We start from the raw sequence: 19,949 nt of genomic DNA, 5'->3' as shown, positions 1-19,949 counted from the left end.
GCAAGAGCTTCAGGGTCCAGATGGAGGGTCCTGTCGAGAGTGCTGTGGGAAGGATTCCTGCACCCCAGGGCCACTGGGCTAAAGGACTCTGCGGACACCAGGTGTGTTTTGGTCACTGACAAAAGAGCAATGCTCTGTGACTTCCAAAGAAACAGACTCACTTTGCAGGCTGACACCTGCGTAGTTCCTCCTAGGGACCTCCTCCAGCATGACTCTCTTGAGACAGAGTTCTGGGAACCATGTGTGCCCTCAGGGGTTATCCAACACTGATTTCACATCCAAGTGGTACTTGAAATGCAGAAAGTTGTCCACCCACCAGCTTTACACCCCCTGAGACCCAACAGGCCTTTGCCATGAGGCTACGCTGGCTTCTGAGTGTGTCTTCCCTACCTCTGCTCAAGCTGTTCTCACCCGCAAGAGCTTCAGGGTCCAGATGGAATCCTGCCCAGACAGGCGTCCCTCCCCAGTCATGACCTGCTTCACTTCTCCCCTTTCTTTTTTTTTTCTTTTTTAGACGGAGTTTCGCTCTTGTTACCCAGGCTGGAGTGCAATGGCGCAATCTCAGCTCACCGCAACCTCCGCCTCCTGGGTTCAGGCAATTCTCCTGCCTCAGCCTCCTGAGTAGCTGGGATTACAGGCATGCGCCACCATGCCCAGCTAATTTTTTGTATTTTTAGTAGAGATGGGGTTTCACCATGTTGACCAGGATGGTCTCAATCTCTTGACCTCGTGATCCACCCGTCTCGGCCTCCCAAAGTGCTGGGATTACAGGCTTGAGCCACTGCGCCCGTTCGACTTCTCCCCTTTTTTAAGGTTTAGCCAAAGCCCACCTCCCTTGGGAAGCCCCAGCCCCATCTTCTCCTCCCGTACCTCTCCCTCGGGCCTCCACACCTGTGTCTTAGCCCGCCTGGCATCTGGCAGCCTCCAGCCACTCACACCTCTGTGTGCTTTTCTCCCAGCCTGGTTGCTGGAGGACATCTCTGTGTCCTGTCGGAGCACGGCCAGGACATTAGAGGGGCTGATGGACTGATGTGGGGCCTCCAGAAAGCTCCAGTTCTGGTCACACAGAAGGACCTCTGACCCTTCAACAGCCCCTGGAACCACTAGGCCCCAGCAGCCTCTTATTCACCCTGCCCCTCTGGCCCTCTCTTCCAGCAGTGGAATTCCCCTCCGCCCACGAAAGCCCCTAGCCCAGTGCTGACTCCCTCACCTCACAATGGCCACTTCTGTTATGGAGGGGCCATACCCCACTGTGGAGCATTTTCAGAACAGAAAGGGCGTTCACTGGGACACCCTTGGGGTTACGGCATTCCTGCAGAAGCACTGGCCTACTCCCTGCAGCTCTGTAGGAGACAGGCCCCCGGGTATCCTGAGTGACCCCTACCCCTAACTTCTTTCCTTTCTCCTGAAAAAGAAGGGCCAGTGGCTGGCGCTGGCCCCAGGCTCTGCTGCCTTTCTCACTCTGAGGAAGCCAGCCCATGTTTTGTTCCCCTGCGAGGCCAGGCCAGTGGTCAGGATGGAAACAAGGCAGCGCAGGGAGGAGGGAAGCCAGCCAGGCAGGGAGGAGCTGACCTCAGGCCACTCTTGTGCAGAAAGTGCTGTCTGGAGGCATGCAAGGCAGCTTTCAGCTGCAGGGCACAAAGCATTGTTCTGTGAATCCACAGAGCACCTCAAACCTAGCTGGCAGGACAGTCCGGGGGAGATGACAGTCCAGGTGAGAGGACAGTCCGGGGGGAGAGGACAGTCCAGGGAGAGAGGACAGTCCGGGGGGAGAGGATAGTCGGGGAGAGAGGACAGTCCGGGGGGAGAGGACAGTCCGGGGGAGAGGACAGTCCAGGGAGAGAGGACAGTCCAGGTGGAGAGGATAGTCCAGGTGGAGAGGACAGTCCAGGTGGAGAGGACAGTCCAGGTGGAGAGGATAGTCCAGGTGGAGAGGACAGTCCAGGTGGAGAGGACAGTCCAGGGGGAAAGGACAGTCCGGGGGAGAGGACAGTCCAGGGGGAAAGGACAGTCCGGGGGAGAGGACAGTCCAGGTGGAGAGGACAGTCCAGGTGGAGAGGACAGTCTGGGTGGAGAGGACAGTCCAGGGGGAGAGGACAGTCCAGGTGGAGAGGACAGTCTGGGTGGAGAGGACAGTCCAGGGGGAAAGGACAGTCCAGGGGGAAAGGACAGTCCAGGGGGAAAGGACAGTCCAGGTGGAGAGGACAGTCCAGGTGGAGAGGACAGTCTGGGTGGAGAGGACAGTCCAGGGGGAAAGGACAGTCCAGGGGGAAAGGACAGTCCAGGTGGAGAGGACAGTCCGGGTGGAGAGGATAGTCCAGGGGGAAAGGACAGTCCGGGGGAGAGGTGGAGAGGACAGTCTGGGTGGAGAGGACAGTCCAGGGGGAAAGGACAGTCCAGGGGGAGAGGACAGTCCAGGTGGAGAGGACAGTCCAGGTGGAGAGGACAGTCCAGGTGGAGAGGACAGTCTGGGTGGAGAGGACAGTCCAGGGGGAAAGGACAGTCCAGGGGGAAAGGACAGTCCAGGTGGAGAGGACAGTCCGGGTGGAGAGGATAGTCCAGGGGGAAAGGACAGTCCGGGGGAGAGGACAGTCCAGGTGGAGAGGACAGTCCGGGGGGAAAGGACAGTCCGGGTGGAGAGGACAGTCTGGGTGGAGAGGACAGTCCAGGGGGAGAGGACAGTCCAGGTGGAGAGGACAGTCCAGGTGGAGAGGATAGTCCAGGTGGAGAGGACAGTCTGGGTGGAGAGGATAGTCCAGGGGGAAAGGACAGTCCGGGGGGAAAGGACAGTCCGGGGGAGAGGACAGTCCAGGTGGAGAGGACAGTCCAGGTGGAGAGGACAGTCCAGGTGGAGAGGATAGTCCAGGTGGAGAGGACAGTCCAGGTGGAGAGGACAGTCCGGGTGGAGAGGATAGTCCAGGGGGAAAGGACAGTCCGGGGGGAAAGGACAGTCCGGGGGAGAGGACAGTCCAGGTGGAGAGGACAGTCCAGGTGGAGAGGACAGTCCAGGTGGAGAGGACAGTCCAGGTGGAGAGGATAGTCCAGGTGGAGAGGACAGTCCAGGTGGAGAGGACAGTCTGGGTGGAGAGGATAGTCTGGGTGGAGAGGATAGTCCAGGGGGAAAGGACAGTCCGGGGGAGAGGACAGTCCAGGTGGAGAGGACAGTCCAGGTGGAGAGGACAGTCCAGGTGGAGAGGACAGTCCAGGTGGAGAGGATAGTCCAGGTGGAGAGGACAGTCCAGGTGGAGAGGACAGTCCGGGTGGAGAGGATAGTCCAGGGGGAAAGGACAGTCCAGGTGGAGAGGACAGTCCAGGTGGAGAGGACAGTCCAGGTGGAGAGGATAGTCCAGGTGGAGAGGACAGTCTGGGTGGAGAGGATAGTCCAGGGGGAAAGGACAGTCCAGGGGGAAAGGACAGTCCGGGGGAGAGGACAGTCCAGGTGGAGAGGACAGTCCAGGTGGAGAGGACAGTCCAGGTGGAGAGGACAGTCTGGGTGGAGAGGATAGTCCAGGTGGAGAGGACAGTCCGGGTGGAGAGGACAGTCTGGGTGGAGAGGATAGTCCAGGGGGAAAGGACAGTCCGGGGGGAAAGGACAGTCCGGGGGAGAGGACAGTCCAGGTGGAGAGGACAGTCCAGGTGGAGAGGACAGTCTGGGTGGAGAGGATAGTCCAGGGGGAAAGGACAGTCCGGGGGGAAAGGACAGTCCGGGGGAGAGGACAGTCCAGGTGGAGAGGACAGTCTGGGTGGAGAGGATAGTCCAGGTGGAGAGGACAGTCCAGGTGGAGAGGACAGTCTGGGTGGAGAGGATAGTCCAGGGGGAAAGGACAGTCCGGGGGGAAAGGACAGTCCGGGGGAGAGGACAGTCCAGGTGGAGAGGACAGTCCAGGTGGAGAGGACAGTCCGGGGGAGAGGACAGTCCAGGTGGAGAGGATAGTCCAGGGGGAAAGGACAGTCCGGGGGGAAAGGACAGTCCGGGGGAGAGGACAGTCCAGGTGGAGAGGACAGTCCAGGTGGAGAGGACAGTCTGGGTGGAGAGGATAGTCCAGGGGGAAAGGACAGTCCGGGGGGAAAGGACAGTCCGGGGGAGAGGACAGTCCAGGTGGAGAGGACAGTCCAGGTGGAGAGGACAGTCCAGGTGGAGAGGACAGTCTGGGTGGAGAGGATAGTCCAGGGAGAGAGGACAGTCTGGGGGAGAGGACAGTCTGGGGGAGAGGACAGTCTGGGGGAGAGGACAGCATGAGCCCAGGAGCTGAGGGGCCTGCCATGCCCAGAAGAGTGAAACTGGCTGGTGGATACACTCAGTATCTTGAAGCACTTGATGCTGACAATAGCTTTGAATAAGCCCAAACAGTTCACCTATCTTGACACTGTCAGGAAAGCAATTCCGCTGGTGGCGAGCACTGATCGCAGGCTGGGATGCTGCGGGTCTTCGTGCCTGCTCTGCCCTGTGCTGTCCCACTAGCAAAGATGGGACCTGCCTGCCTGCTCCTAGGGCACACTGAGAACCAGAGGGGCCTTGCCATGGGCTGGTATTTTAACTTTGCAGATGGCTTGTCATAGCAGGTGGGTTAAATCACACCCACTTGTGAGATGTCTCCTGATTTTGTACAAAGTCGGTGTCAAATCTTTCTTCTAGGAATTTAAAAACCTGTGTAATTTTTCTTGGTTTTGTCTTCAAAGCTTTTTTCCTCTACTATGACTCAATATTTGGATGTCTCTCCCTGAGAGAAGCCATCAGGGCGCGATCTAAGAATCAGGCTGGCGCCAGCCTTACGAAAGCAGAGTTGCCTCCACCCCAACAGTCGTGGAGCCAGAGGCCTGCACCCACAGCCCACCTGCCTGTCCCCGGGGCACTACCCCTCTGCCTCCTGGGCCACACCAGCCCTCTCCCCTACAGGGAGAGGGAGGGCCTGGCTTTCCAGCCACAGGCCCAGAGCTCCTTCCACTAGGAGCTCTGCAAAGTCTGGAGGGGAGAGAACCTTTAGGATGGAAGGGAATGAACACAGAGGCAAACGGCAGTGTCTTGTCCCTTGCCTGAGGGCCGTGGTGAGGAGGGGTGCACTCAGCCTCCCACTGGCCTGGGAGCCCGAAGCAGGGTGGCTCTGGCTGGGCCACTGTCTGTGTGCTGTGTCCTAACTTGATTCCTTCTCTCCCTCCTGGTTTACGTTTCTTGGGTTGCTTCAGGCTTCTTCGGGGGTCGGCAGTTATCCTCTTTCCCCACCTCCCCGACCCAAACATTCTCGGCTTGGCTCTGCAGTTCTTTTCACATCTGAACCATTTTGGTCTTTGTTTTCCAGTTCCCAGACTCCTCTCCCTCTCCCTTTTCTCCTTCTCCCTACTGTCGCGTCTCTCCCTCTTCTCCCGGTTCCCTCTCCTTCCAAGAACATGCCATTTCCCAGAAAGTTCATCTTCACAGCCGTGGTTATTTTCATGCATTTCCCGGTTCTACCGCAGAGGGATGTCTGACATCATCTCCACGAGCGAATCCAGCACTCGCCACCCCCACCCCTACCTCTCTCCCCGCCTTTCTTTACCAGCTGTTTGCTAGGTTTGGACTTTGATTATCCAAACACATTTTTTTCTTGTTCCTGGGCCCCTACTGCATCCTTGATCTCTAGGATGGTGTTGCTCTGTAAACATCAGAACCAGGTCTCGAAAGACAGCATTCATTGGTTCCCAAGCTTTTCTGCACATTCGAATCACCTGGGGAAGTTTTCACACTCCTGTGGCCAGGTCACAGCCTATACCAATTAAGTCAGACTGTCTAGGGGTGGGAGCCAGGCACCAGTATTTTTTAAAGGTCCCCAGGTGGTTCCAAAGTACAGCAAAGTTTGGGAACCACCGAGCTAGGGCTGAATTGAAGGGGGTTCGAGCCTTTAGCCCGAGCGTCTGTCCATGGAGCCTGGGGCACACACCTTGTCTTTAGAGCCATGAAGGAGGGGCCCGAAGCATTCTCTCCAGGCTGCCCCTGCCCAGTGCCGGGGTTTTCCCAGCCACTCAGTGAAGACCTGCTCCAGGGAGGCTGATGGCCCCCTCCCACGACAAAGGGTGCTTGTTCAAAGCAGGGCCTCCCTGAGCTCAGTGCCCAGGAGAGCCATGGACCTGTGGGGGAGCAAGCAGCCGATTTTGCCTCCCCATCCTGGATGCAGCCCCCAAGCCTGGATGGTTGCTGACTTGGCTGAGTGCATGTAACTGATTAAGGGCACAGGCCTGATTCTGGCCCCTCAGCTGGGAGTGCAGCCACCAGGGCAGCAGCAGGGAAGGAGGCTGTGAATGCTGAAGATCTAACCCCTGTGGACTTTCAAAAAGGCAGTACACACACACACAATTTTTTTTTTTTGGAGATGTAATCTAACTAACTCTGTCACCCAGACTGGAGTACAGTGGTGTGATCTCCGCTCACTGCAACATCCGCCTCCCAGGCTCAAGCAATTTTCCTGCCTCAGCCTCTTGAGTAGCTGGGATTACAGGCACATGCCACCATGCCCAGCTAATTTTTGTATTTAGTAGAGTCGGGGTTTCACCATGTTGGTCAGGCTGGTCTCAAACTCCTGACCTCAGGTGATCCTGATATTCCTACCCACCCCAGCGATAGCAGCTGGGAGGTTTATCTCCGGCAGGAGTCTTCATTTTCCCATCATCCAGCCTCACCGACAGGGAACTACACAGGTGTTTCTCAGACTCCTCTCAGTCCTCTGGGGGACTTGTTGAAACACAGGGTGTTAGGCCCAGCCTCAGAGTCTGACTGTCCAACTCAGTGGGTCTGGGTTGGGGCTGGGAAAGTTGCATTTCTAGCAAGTTCTGAGGTGCTGCTGGAGTCTCAGGGCCCCACTTGCAGACTCGCTGGTTTACATGCTCTTTCCAGGCCCATTTCTAATATGCCCCAGACTGAAGCCAGAGGAAAAGGCAGTCGGATGAAATGAAACGGGGAAGAGGAAAACTAACAATGCCTCATCTTTTAGGGAAAGGCAGGGATCTCTGCTGTTTCCCTTGCAGTCCTGCCTCGGCACTGGGCGTCACACATCCTGCAACATGTGTGCCCTGTGAATATTTGCAAAGGATGCGGTAGGTAGGGCAGTATGACAAATGCCTGTCTGTCATGGGCACTCCTGGAAGGACAGGGTATATTCGTGTCTCTCTAAATGCTAAATAATTCAGTGAAATGCTGACTTAGCGTAAAATGCCCAAACCACCATGGCCCAAGCACACTATGTCCACTACTGGAGAAAAAAATCAAATTCAAGACAATAGTAGGGTTCCTGCTCTTCTGGAGCTCACTGTCCCACAGGGATGATAAATGTTTAACTGGTAATTGCAAAGGCGATGAGACTTAGGAAGATGTTGCTATGGTGACAAAAGCAATCTTCCTGTGAGTGGCCTTTTCCTTCCTGGGACTGTGCGCGCCCTGCTGACCTGTGCCAGATGATACATCCTGGGAAGATGGAATCAGCGCCAATCGTGCTGCTACTCGCAATGTGCTTCTAGTTGTGCTCTATGAAATGACCCATAGAGCCATTTCAAACAAGGGAATATGTGTTTCAGCATCTTTCCTGCTCATATTGTCTAAATTAAGATGAATTTCCAGTTCCCCCCAGCTGGTGATTTGATGGAAACAGCCTAGTTGGATGTGTGGGGGTTGCTGTAATTCTGTCTTCCTAAAGGCTGCCAGGCTGAAGGGGGCAACGCGCTGATCTGGTGTGAACCAGTGGCTCAGCAGAGGAGGATTCCAGCAACTTGAGGAAACCAGAGACAATATGGCAAAATGTATCATTTGACGTCTTGGGGCCAGCAGCCAAGTGAGTGGGTGAGCTCTGTACCCATGACAAAGATGCTGGCCATGAACCTCTCGCCCCAAAACTCTCCTGAGAGCAGCTTGTGTCCAACTAAACTTTCTTTTTCAGGCTGACCAGAAATCTTACCCTCGCCTGGAAATTATCTTTACTCTTCCGTGGGGACAGAAGTGTGACCACAGAGTCCCATGGAAGAGACATCATTCACGTCTCTAGACATGTGAAGGACATGTCAAGGATGTTGTCTAGTTCATCTGCATGTCTTCCCACAGCTCCATGGTAGATGTCCGAGCTTCACACAACACTTAGAACTGGCGGCAAAGGTTTAAATTCCAGGGCCATTGCCTCTAGTCCACTATGAAGAAATGCAGCCCAAGAATTGAAGCTCCATCCGGTGCTCAGGCAATGCAGATAACCTCAGAGCCTTCAGAAGTCAAGCAGGACACCTGGGGAAGGAGCATCTGAGATGGCTTTTGAGGCTGTCAGTTCTTCCTTTGTACCCCTTTGATGTTTGCAGGCATATGGGCTATACCGTAAAGAATTGGAAACAGTATTTTCTGTTAGCCTGTCAAGGTCCCCCTTCTAAATGAATACAGCTTTCAGGATCGACAGTGCTGCAGTCAATCTTACACAATGATTCACTTGTTAATATGGTGTATTGTATTTATTTTAAAGATATGTCCACTTCTGAAACGTTTCAATTTTGGATCTGCAGATTAGTGATCTCACATAAGCATCTCTATTTCATAGTCCAGCATCCACATCAGCGGTTAACCCTGCAGTGAAAACTTTCTCTAGAACTTGTGATCACAAGGCAAACAGTGGATACATCCTGGGATGGAGTTGGATGTCACACATGGGTGGGCTTTTGGATATGAATAGAGTAGGAGAGTTGGAAGAGCCTGGGATCTTCAATTATGGGGGAGCCAGCTTGAAACCACCCCACTAGGTAACTCATCCAAAATGGGGACTACAAGGACTAAGGCCTGGAAGAACCAGCCCAGCGCAGGCTCTGCATGCAGGCAGCATTGAGTGTACGCTTCTGAGTCACTCACAGAAGACCCTTGGATACTGTTGGAGTTTGCCCCTCAGCGACTCTCCCTTTTTCCTGAACATGCCTCAGCACCCGGCTTGCCCACGTTGTGTGGCTTGGTTTCTTCCTCACTCATTTGTCTCTTTATGACTTCAAAGGATGAAAGACAAAGTAGGATCGCAGAAAGAACGTGGCTTCAAAATCATGACAGACTTAATTTCAAATCTCAACTCTGCTATATACTAGTTGTGAGTTCCTGGGCAAGTTACTAAATCTCTTGTGACTATTTCTTCATCTGTAATTCACAGATATAGGTATTAATATTATTATGTCTATGATTAAGGCTTGCTGCAAAGCTCAAATGAGCTAATGCTTGAAAGGCTTAGCATGGTGTCCGGAAGGTTAGGTCTTCAATATGCATCAGCTACCACCATTAACTGAACTAAGGATTCTCTTCAGGCATTTATACAGGTCACGCCCAATGAACGTAATAGATTGAAATATGCTATAGGTTTCCTGTGGTGAGCAAAACATTGGAAGTGATTTAAATCTTTACCAAAACTGGACCAGTTAGGTAAATTACAGGGTGAATGCTAAAGAAGCCCTATATTTATGATGCCATGTATTTTATAACCCAAATGTGGGTACCCTTTGAGATTCAAAAATTGGCTTGAACCATATCCCACATAGAGTGAGAAGTCTCAGGAGACGATCCCATAAAGATTGGGGTGGGGAGGCTGGAGGAAGTTGTGTATATATATATATATATATATATATATATTTTTTTTTTTGAGACTGGGTCTCACTCTGTTGCCCAGGCTGGATTGTAGTGATGTGATCTTGGCTCACTGCAACCTCTGCCTCCTGGGTTCAAGTGATCCTCTCAGTTAAGCTCCCCCAAGTAGCTGGGATTACAGGCACCTGCCACCATGCCTGGCTAATTTTTTGTATTTTTTTGTAGAGGCGGAGTTTCACCATATTGCCCAGGCTGGTCTCAAACTCCTGAGCTCAGGGGATCCAGCCACCTCGGCCTCCCACAGTGCTAGGATTACAGGCGTAAGCCACCGCGCCTGGCTGGCTCCACTTATTAATAACCATCTTACAAAATAGGTTGTAGAAGAATAAAGTAAGATAATATAGTTAATAAACTAGTGTCCGAGGCATTCCCTGAGTGCTCAGTAAATGCCTGCATTAATTCCTCCTTGATGGAGCCCTTGCTGTCAGTCTGCAGTGACTAGCTTCAGGTGCGGTGGCATTTGCCACTGCAAAGCTGGGAAGAGGCCTTTGGTGAGGACAAGATGTGTGACTGAGTAACACGGTTTCCTGAAGACACAGAAAGATAAAATATGGGGTTTTTAGATTATTTTTTCCTTGATAAGATTGTGGTTTAAATATCTGGACACATAAATAAAGGACATTTTTACTTAATTGGCTTGGGAGAAAAGTAGAAAAGAGTTCAACAATTTCATCTTAACAGTAACACAAGCCACAAGGCGTTTTCAGGCTTCCTTTCCCATGACTAACCCCTTAACACTGAAGATTCATTTGGGGTCTGTTTTTTCTCTATTTCTATATACAGAATAAAACAAGGCAAGTTTAAAAATTCTTTATTTGAATTTTAGAGAAATAACAGGTATTGCATTATAAAGATTTGCTTGAAAGTATGAAATAATCTGTTGTTATTTCTTTAGGTTTTGCAAAACAACAGCATTGTTAAGGGAGAGATGGTGCATCTCTCCTGCTCGTCTTCAACATGTTCTTAAAGTGACATGGGTACAACCTGAGAAAAAAGATCCTGGGGACATGGTATCTCTAACACATCCTCCTCAGTTCTAACGGTTCCATGGATGAAGCCTGATTGAACTTAGCCCAGCCATAAGTGCCAAAGTGGTAACAGGAAACCAGGGCCCCTAAGGCTGGTAGTGCATAGTAGTTTTCATCTAAAGCTCTGTTTTCCCATCATCTCCTCTGTCCTGGTTAGCATAGTTAGGGCCTGGAAGTTAGGGCAAGTATGAGTTAAAGTGGATCAATCTACAATTGCTGTGAAAGTCTACCTGCTAATCTCCAGTTAAGATTAACATAAAGGGGATAGGCCAAGCCTCCTGGTTTATTTAACTAATGGTCACCAACTTCTTTGAGAGCAAATAGCACAACAGTTATTTGTGCTGTTTGGCAAATGATAAACTATTATTTATTTACTCCTTAGTTACCAAGCCTAATATAATTAAAGGTATTTTAATGTGCTAAATCCCTAATGCTTAAAGTTAGAACCAATATGTTGGGAATGGCATCCACTATGTGACAGTGGCTGGCGATGACATGGATTCATACATAAGATCCAATTTCCTAATCAGATACCTTTGTCATTCTTCTCTTCATAAATTCTATTGCATTTGACTAGTAACACAGATATTAGAACAAACTGTTGAAAGTTCTAGTCTTACCCAAAATAAACTGTTTTAAGCTTAGTGATTAAAAAGGTAAGAACAGAACACACTTCTTTTTTCAGGCAGGAGAAAACTGCATTTCTTTTATGAGCATAGTTCCTTTTGGATTCTGGCAACATCTTTTTGGGTAGTCCAGCATCGTTTCCTAGAAAATTAAAAATCAATCCCAATCCCTGTGGGTCGAAGGAAATGGGAATATTCACTTCGAAATGTCATTAGGGGTGGGAATGAACATTTCTTATATTTCATTCTTTTAGGCTTTATCCTTGTTTTTAAAAGTTATGATTGGTATTCATATTAGCAGCAACAATCCTAATTTCTGTAAGTTGAAATGACTCGGGACTGATGAAAAAAACATTCTGGTAAGGAATATGAGGTCCACAGATGGTAATAAGTGGCTATCAATTAGCAATCTTATTTAAGAGGTTAACTGGTATGAAATAGCCAATAGTATAAAAAGATCTCAGTCGGCTGAAGGAAGCTGAGTCAGCCCATCAGTATGCAGTGGAAAGAGGGCTTTCATGGCTGGAAAATTTCCCATGACTTCAGACTGAAAGGGGGCATCGGATCAGGCTCTAGCTCTTCAGGCTGTGAAAGCAAAAGTGGTTATTTCTGATATGTTGTTGAAAGTGAAAGTCACTTGGAAACTTTTCAATTTAGAAAGTCAAATATAATTACAAGTTTTTCCTGTATTACATTTCTGTCAAGTTTCACAACCTGAGCTTAGAAAAATGGCAAGAATCAAAAAATAGTAGGAAAGTGGCAAAGAGCTTGAGAGTTCTCCAGTTTTAAAGATACATGCTGCCATGGCATTCCCACCAGCATCTCACTGCGGTGACTACCGGGGAATACACACTGGGGAGGAAGGTTCAGGCCAAGAGGATTTAATCAGGATGCTGTCTCTTTAAAAATGATTTAAAAAATCAAATTGAATACCAAGTTCCTTGTCTGTTTCTAAATCTACTTGGAGCACTTAAGAACGACTCACATAATATTGCTTTCAAATACCTCCATGCCTACTTCTTACTAGCAAGAAATGGCAAAGAAATGCCAGTTTGTGCTGGAACTTGTAGTCATTAAAAAAAAAATTAGATGATGCTCTGAGTTTTATAATTATGGGGGGTTTTTTACTTGTGAAAACACAATCCCACCCAAAAATCAATGTGAAGTTTCTGTACTACAAGCATGGCAAACAACAGATTTGTTTCAAGGGATAAGCTCGAACATCTGACTCAGTAGTTAACATGAGGAAACATCCACTTACTTTCCGTTAAGCCTTAAAAATTTGGGACTTGCAACCAGGCAGAAAGACTGTTTCCATCAGCCTCCACCATCACTTCCCAAGACGATATTACTGCCAGCCCAAAGGGCACAAAATCCTCTAATAACAGGAAGATCTACCTCCTCCACGAGTTTATCTAATTTTCTCACAAGCTTGCAAAATTTCATTTAAAATTTAATAAGTAAAAAAATACACATATTCCCCACAATTTCTGGCTGCAACGCCCCCAAAAGGCAATCCCCCCTCAAAAAAAATTTTAATCTGGCATAGTGACTTTCCATTTCCTAAAGGGCCTTGTGCATACAAACATTAAAATTGAAACTACAATTATGCCTAGGGATTCATTATAGCTTTGCCAGCAATTTTAAGATTAAAATTGTAGAATACTTCTTTGCACTTGTCAATTGCCTTTCACTCATTTCCTGAAACTCCACCCTTAGTAGAATCCTGTTCCCTCATCTCAAAGATCCATTCAAGAACAGGCAATGACAAACAGTGGAAGGGCCAGTGAGAGAGAAGAGAAGGCAAAGCTTCCAGGCTGCTCTGGGCGGCACCTCACAGGCACCCGTAGCTCTGTGGCTGGGCTGCCAGCCCTGCTGCAACCTTCCTGCTCTTCAATGGAGACTTCCCCCAACCGCTACCCACCTTTTCACCTGGAAGACAGGGACTAACGTTGGTGAATATGATATAACAGAAGTCTTCCATCTGAGGAATTGGTAAAATGATCACAGAAAAAGCTGGGAATCGAGGGATGAAGTAAAAGTGAAGCGCTAAGAACAAGAAGTCCACGTGATGGGTCCTTCTGTGATTCTGTGCCTCGGAGAGGAGGGAAACTCCATTTCTAATCACCGCACTCGAACCAGGTTTACATTGACCATGAAAACGTATGACAGTTCCAGCAGAAGATTAGCAGCTTGAGGAAGACTTCGTTGCCGCTGTCTACTAGCCGTGGTCACAGCCTCTTGTGTGGCTAATTCACATTACAGAATGGGAAGGAGCAGGGCCGGGAGAAAATATCCCACGATAAGACTGCCCAGTCACCTGAAGGACTTCTGGGCATTTGCCTTATATTCTTTGGTACCCACTAGAATAATGTTCCCCAGGGAAAATGGTTCTTGTCTGAATATCACCCAGGATAGCCAAATCTAAAGGGAGGGCTGCGCTGACTTAAAATGGTTTGTAATGTGGAAAACGAGGAAGGTTAATTCGCATTTTTCAAACTCCAGACTCCCAAGTAATACAACAGTAAAGCCCCCTTTTTTCCCACTCACAAAAGTGGAACTGATTTCCTTGGAAAGCATCTAACTAGCTTGGACAAAGAGTCACCTGTCCAGAGAGAAGTGCTGATGATTCTTTAAAATTATTGAGGGGCCAGGCCTAATTTCACAGGCAGAAAACTAACCAGCTGCATATAATCCTTGAGAGGTTGCTATAACTTCTCCTTCTCTTTCTTGCAAGAAGAAAAGGAATTGATTGATACAGTGTGGAACAGGAAGAAATCTGACAAAGGCAAGGCAACTGGGGTAAGAAGCAGTGTTTGTAGAATGAGTTACATCAAGAAATTGAAAAGTTTTGTAGAATAGGGAGGAGGACTCACTTTAGAAACTGAAGGTAGAACATTAGAGAGGACATCACGATCTGAGATCCATTTCTATGAATTCATCAAATGAAACATAATTGTCTACATGAAAAAAAGAGGCAAAGTACAGTAAAAATAAACAGCTTTTTTTTTTAAGCCATGGGAGGACAAAAGATTTAATTCCTTCACTGTCTTTTCATTGGAAAAACTGATAATTATTGCCATATTATGGGATGCACTCCCTCAGCAGGAAGCCACCTTCACTAATCTGCATTGTTTTAAGGAGCAAATACTTCTCAGTTCTTCAGTGAAAAGGCTTTTGTCTTGTTTAAGTCGAAAGTTACTTCCATGTTCCTCCGCTGAATTTGGTATAATTCCAATAGCAGAATGAATGAAAATGAAAGCTGTGTCCTGTGGTCCATGAGGACCAGATTAGTAAAGAGAAAACTTAAGTATGTGTGCTAATACTTGATGGCCTCAAAGTGAACGATAGCTGTGGCTTTATCTCAGACTGCAATCCCATCAAACTTGCCATCTTTTAAACTTGTATATGAATAGAACTTCTCTCTCCAAACCGCACCACTGGTCCTTCCCTTCCCTTCTCTTCTCTCAAATTTGCATCCACTCCCACACCCACTTTGTTAAGGCGCGAGCCACAAATCCTAAGTAAAGATAAACTTTACCAACTGGGTGTTTTCCCTTTTACCTAAAGGTCCAAATTGTTTTGATTCTTTTTGGACTGTTTTTGGCTGTTCTGGTTTTGAAATGCGTTTTTCTTAAATAAGCATAATATCCAGAATGGGTTTGCATTAAATCAATGAAAAATCGAATCAGTGGAAACTATTTGAACATGCAGGTGTGGCATAGCTTTAAATAAAATTCACTTTACAAATCAATAAGTGAAATGGAAAAAGGAGAGGTGGATCTTATTTGAAAGAAGATGACTGTTTAAACACAAGACCAACACAGAGGGAAGAGAGGTTTAGAAAAGTACAGAAAAAAATCTACACCAGGTAACACTGGAGGATGCAGGGCTACATTTGCCACTGAAGAAATATTGTTCTCTTGTGTCTGAATTTCAGTGCTTTCCAAATAGATGAGTAGATGATGATAAATGGAGCAGCTTCTTTTATTTCTTCTTCTTTCCTCCTTGAATTCTAGCAGAGGCAGTTCTCTGGCTGCCACCAAGAAGGCAGAAAGCAGCATTTCATTCACCTGCTCTTCAGTCTGGCAGGATCCCACGCTCAGTTTTCCAGCATAGCTGCAGGGTGCTATTGCAATGACTCAGGGATGGTGCTGACAACGTGAGTTGCCTCTGTGGCTGCGGGAGGGGAGCCAAAGAATGTGTTGGTTTGATTCCTCTGCTGATCTCGGAGGTAAGGAGGAACTGATGAGCTTTTGATGTGGAGGATCCTGGTGTCCATCACCTGACAGTCAATCTGCATCATCACTTCGTAGTCCTGCTCATTGATCACATTCTCTGCAGACAGGAATATACACAAAGAATACATATTCAACAGAATGTGCATCTCTGCCATAAGCTTCAGCCCCAGAAAGACAGAAATGTGCTTTAAGGATGTGAAATGTCAATAAACTTTCAAGGATGCAGAGGGATTCTCGGTCACTGAACAGAGCTACAGGTGGGCTGCGTGCCAGGATGGCTGTCCTCTCCCTATTCTAGCTCCCAAACAGCCTCTAGTGGCGTAACAAGGGCTAAAGCAGCTGCCAGGGTTAATCATGCCACAGAGCATCTGTCCAGACATCATGTCTCGTATGCTTTCCATGCAGTGTATTACTCTGATTGGAGCAACTGGAACAGAAGGGGTTTTTAGTGAGGAGTACAGAGAAGAATCCTTAAGTCCTCCTCCTTGCCTTCAACAATGGGAAGAAACAGCTGTCAAAAGGACCAGTGTTCCATGTGAATGCTAAGGAGACTTTGGCTAAGTGTGCTAACTCCTATTCATCAGTAATATTTCTAACTTCATTAAGATACTTCCAACTGTGAATGTAAGGGTTTGCCAATAGGAGCATGAGGTACAGTGAAAATTGAGAAGTTACAGACATCTGACAATTATGCTCTTTCCCAAATATCACTTCCCTTCCATACTGAGGCAATCTTTATTTCCAGAGTTCCTATTTCCAAGTGCAAAGAGTCAAGTAATTGTAATCCCAACATGGAATGAAAGGGAGTGCTATAGAACTTGCAGGTAAACTATAGAATATTTGTAGAAGGGAACAGGAAAACCATGTAGAGTCATATTTTTTACAGACAGGGCAACTCATTATCATGAGTTTAAAATACACAGACACAGACTATACTCCATTCCTACTTCTTAAGAGGATAAAAGCTCTTTATTTTAGGGAGAGGACCAAATTACTCCCTGACTTGTAATTCTGGATGGTCATCTTCCAACTTGCAGTCGATGAAACTTGGACATAAAACTAATGAGAAAATTATAAATAGATAATATTTTCTCAAGCCCAGCTGAATAATCATAGCAATACAGTAAGAAGATGTGTGGGCATGGAAGAATTCTGGGTAGTGAATGTGGCATCTGAATTTGAATTCATCTGTGAATCCAGAGCGGGGTTCGGGGCTGGGGAAGAACTGCTGGTGACAGCCTAGTTCCGTACTGCCTTTCTATGAAAATGACACAGAGCCAACCAATAATTTTTTTAATTAAACATTTGGCTTTTCCAGGACAAAGAATTGAATTAGAAGTAGAATTCTTGCTATTCTTTTTTTAACTTTAATACTGGGCATGCCAAGCATTACAAATCTGGAGGAAGAAAATCCGAAGCCTGACACTTGATCTTCAGATTCCATTGTTATGTATAAGAAAACTGAGCCGTGGACTTTGTCACTTAGGGAGCTAAACAGGTTTTTGGAGCTCATCTAGTCCAGGGTGTCCTAAATGCGGGTCTAATTAATAGACTTCAGGGAGTCTGTAAGTTCCCTGAAATCGTACGCAAAGTTTTGAGTGTGTATGTTTTTGGAGAGAGGGGCCATCAAATTCTAAATGGGGTCTGTGACTCCCCTGCCAAAGTTAAAAATTACTAGATAGATCTAATCTACCAATTCTAAGTGCCTTGAGCAGATGATATATTCTATTTTAAATCCAATAGAATACATCACTCCTCCACTTCTATTGGTCACTCATCTGTTCCAATGTTTAAGATAGTCTTCATTGATGATAAATTTCCCATTACCAGTCTTGAAAATCTTTTCTATTATAGTTGAAGCTAATTTCCTTCTTTCCCAGCCTTAGCAGGGATGAAGAACAGCTGGTTGCTGCTAACCCTACCTATTCTTTTAGACCACTGTTATGGAAGCTTAACTCCAATTTCACAGGTACTACTGCTTTGCAATGGCTATTACTTATCTTTACAGAAATACATTTGAATGCCTGTAAGTTAGCCAGTGTTTCTCATCAAAATGTTTTCCAAAAAGTAGGAGATGAAAGAAAGAAGTCTTGTTAATGTGCTTGGAGCCATTTCATTTAGAACATGTGACTAAGTTCAGATTTCAAGGCACCACACCAGTCATTTCCTTTTGGAACCATAGTCCCTCTTTCCCCATTTTAGAAAAACTGAAAGAGAGAGAGAGAGAGAGAGAGAGAGAGAGAGAGAGAGAGAGTAGAAGCATGTGCTGTAGAAGACCAAATAATGGAAAACACATGTATCAGAGACATGCAATACACATTACTAATTTTTACTGGTTTCCTGGATTAACTCAGAATCCAGATGACAGTTTAAGATCAAGACTAGGTTCTCTAATATAGCCCAAATCACCTGCAGAAGTCATTAGAGCCCATGTGCCTGTTATGGTTTAAACTGATAACTGGGGTTTTTTAAAGCTTTAAATATCAAGAAGAGATGGAAAACCTGGGAATACAAGCTCAGATGCTTTGAGGGAAAGTAAAGCTGTGATCTGATTCCAAGACTCAGGAGTTCGTGGCCATGGTTGGAATGGCATTGTCATCTTAAGCCCAACCAGAAGGAGACTCAGGCTAGGTTTGGTCTAGGTGGCTTTAAAATGGGATCTGTTCCTCACACGCTTCTTCTGAAGATAACAAATTCTGGACCAAGGAAACTATCAGCATTGCTAGAAGATGATTCTACCAGATAGCATGTGAATGCCTGAGGTGAATTCAGAAAGCTCCTTCTGAATGATAAGCTGGATAGTTCAGCGTTTGAGGTAACATAGCCACACCTCTAAAGGATAAAGGAGTCACAGCAACATTCTCTGGTCTACTCATGAGACATTATAAAACGGTTCAGTGGGTGGCTTAGTACTAACACCCTCGGACAGTTAGTGAGACAATCTCATCATTACTGATGAGGCTGTAATTGTTTTAATTAAAGGAGGACAAACTGGAAACAGCTTGTGACAACTCATGATCTTTGTAGGTCCTTCCCCTGGGTGGGTGGGCGGGCATCTCTTTATATAGTAGGCACCCAGGAGCAGCACAGAGTCCTGATAATTCTTCTTAATCATGGCAGATGAAGCTTCTGCTAACCCTTTACTTTAAGGCTTTGAGTTCTGTTAGTAAGTGACCACCCCTGGGAAGAACGGTGCCTTCAGTCATTGCCTACAACTTGCCTGTCAGTGTGAATAAAAAATATCAGAACATGTTTTAACTGGGGAAACAGAGAAGACTCTGGCTTAGATGGGAAGGAAAGGAAGGTCTCGTGAAGGAAAACACAGGCAGAGATGTGATGCTGAGGATGGACCACACACTTTCATTAAGGACCAGATCTTCACTGCTAATATGCAGTAAAGAGAAAGCTGTAAAATCATGGGTTTTATGACAAAATAGAACATGGTCAACATTAGATTAGGGAATTATGAGAGCTGAGTTATGTGCAAAGACTGATGAACCATTTGTGCAAATGTATACTTAACAAAAAAAGACCATGACTTATTTAGGAAAAATAGAACTAAATAGAATAGTACCGGAGTAAAAATGTTAAAGGTTCGTTCTTCCATCAGCACACATTTGAGCACAGCACAAATGGTACAAATCTCATGTTCTGGGCTTTCTGAGTAAACAGAATGAGATGAACACCGAACTGAGTCAGGCAAAGGGTATAAAATATAATTACTTCAAATTCAAAATTAATCAGGCAAATAAAAAGGAAAGAGCTAAATGGCTTCCAACATGCTCACTGAAATATGATTCTGAATGCTCGGAAGGGTTGGAGAAGCCAGAAAAAGTGTCTGGACACTGAAGGTGGAAAAACTCTAGGCAATGTGGAATTTTGAACAGCCTGTTAACACACAGTGACTGAATCAAGCAAGGCCCCTGCCAAGAGACTGTTAGCTGGGAGATGACTAACACACAGACCAGAAAGAATCTTGACCATAAACAACTAAATATCCAAAAATTTTACATGAAATTTAATATTAAAAAGTGATAAGACTTCACCAGTACTTAGCAAAGAAGCCTATATAATGAGATTTCTATTCAGAATCAAACACTAATCCTAAAAAGAGGGAGCTTTCTCTGTAAACTAGGATGGTTACAGGTAGAGCTGCTTGCTGTATCTGCGCCTGAATCCGCTGGTGTGTGGGGTACGCATGTGTGGGGGCATGGAAGGTAGATCAATATCCACTCATGCATGGACCATGAGAGATACCTTCAAGCAAAACAAACAGAAAAACAAGGGAGGTAGGAATACAATGAACAAGGAAGTGGTAGAATGTCATGTTTTTACCGTGGTTTCCAAGAACTTCTCTAAATTAACTATGCCATTCTTACCTAATATTCAGTCTGAGTCCTGGTTCTGATCATCCCACACACCATGCATTGCACCT

General features: G+C 46.8%; 1 protein-coding gene across 6 annotated transcripts in view; it reads right to left on the bottom strand.

Moving 5' to 3' along the window:
* Positions 1-10,414: 10,414 nt before the first annotated feature.
* The window catches only part of ATF6 (activating transcription factor 6), a 203,088-nt gene continuing 193,553 nt past the window's right edge, over positions 10,415-19,949 (bottom strand). For all 6 annotated transcript variants that reach the window (XM_035279979.3, XM_035279980.3, XM_078356143.1 and 3 more), the window contains exon 16: positions 10,415-15,611. In XM_035279979.3, the coding sequence (XP_035135870.1) occupies positions 15,403-15,611 (209 nt within the window). In that variant the 3' untranslated portion in view covers positions 10,415-15,402. The remainder of the gene's footprint in view (positions 15,612-19,949) is intronic.

Source organism: Callithrix jacchus, chromosome 18, assembly GCF_049354715.1.
Source record: "Callithrix jacchus isolate 240 chromosome 18, calJac240_pri, whole genome shotgun sequence".
Lineage (NCBI taxonomy): Eukaryota > Metazoa > Chordata > Mammalia > Primates > Cebidae > Callithrix > Callithrix jacchus.
The sequence above is the reverse complement of the archived record's forward strand: the minus strand, read 5'-3'. Positions and strand labels throughout refer to the sequence as shown.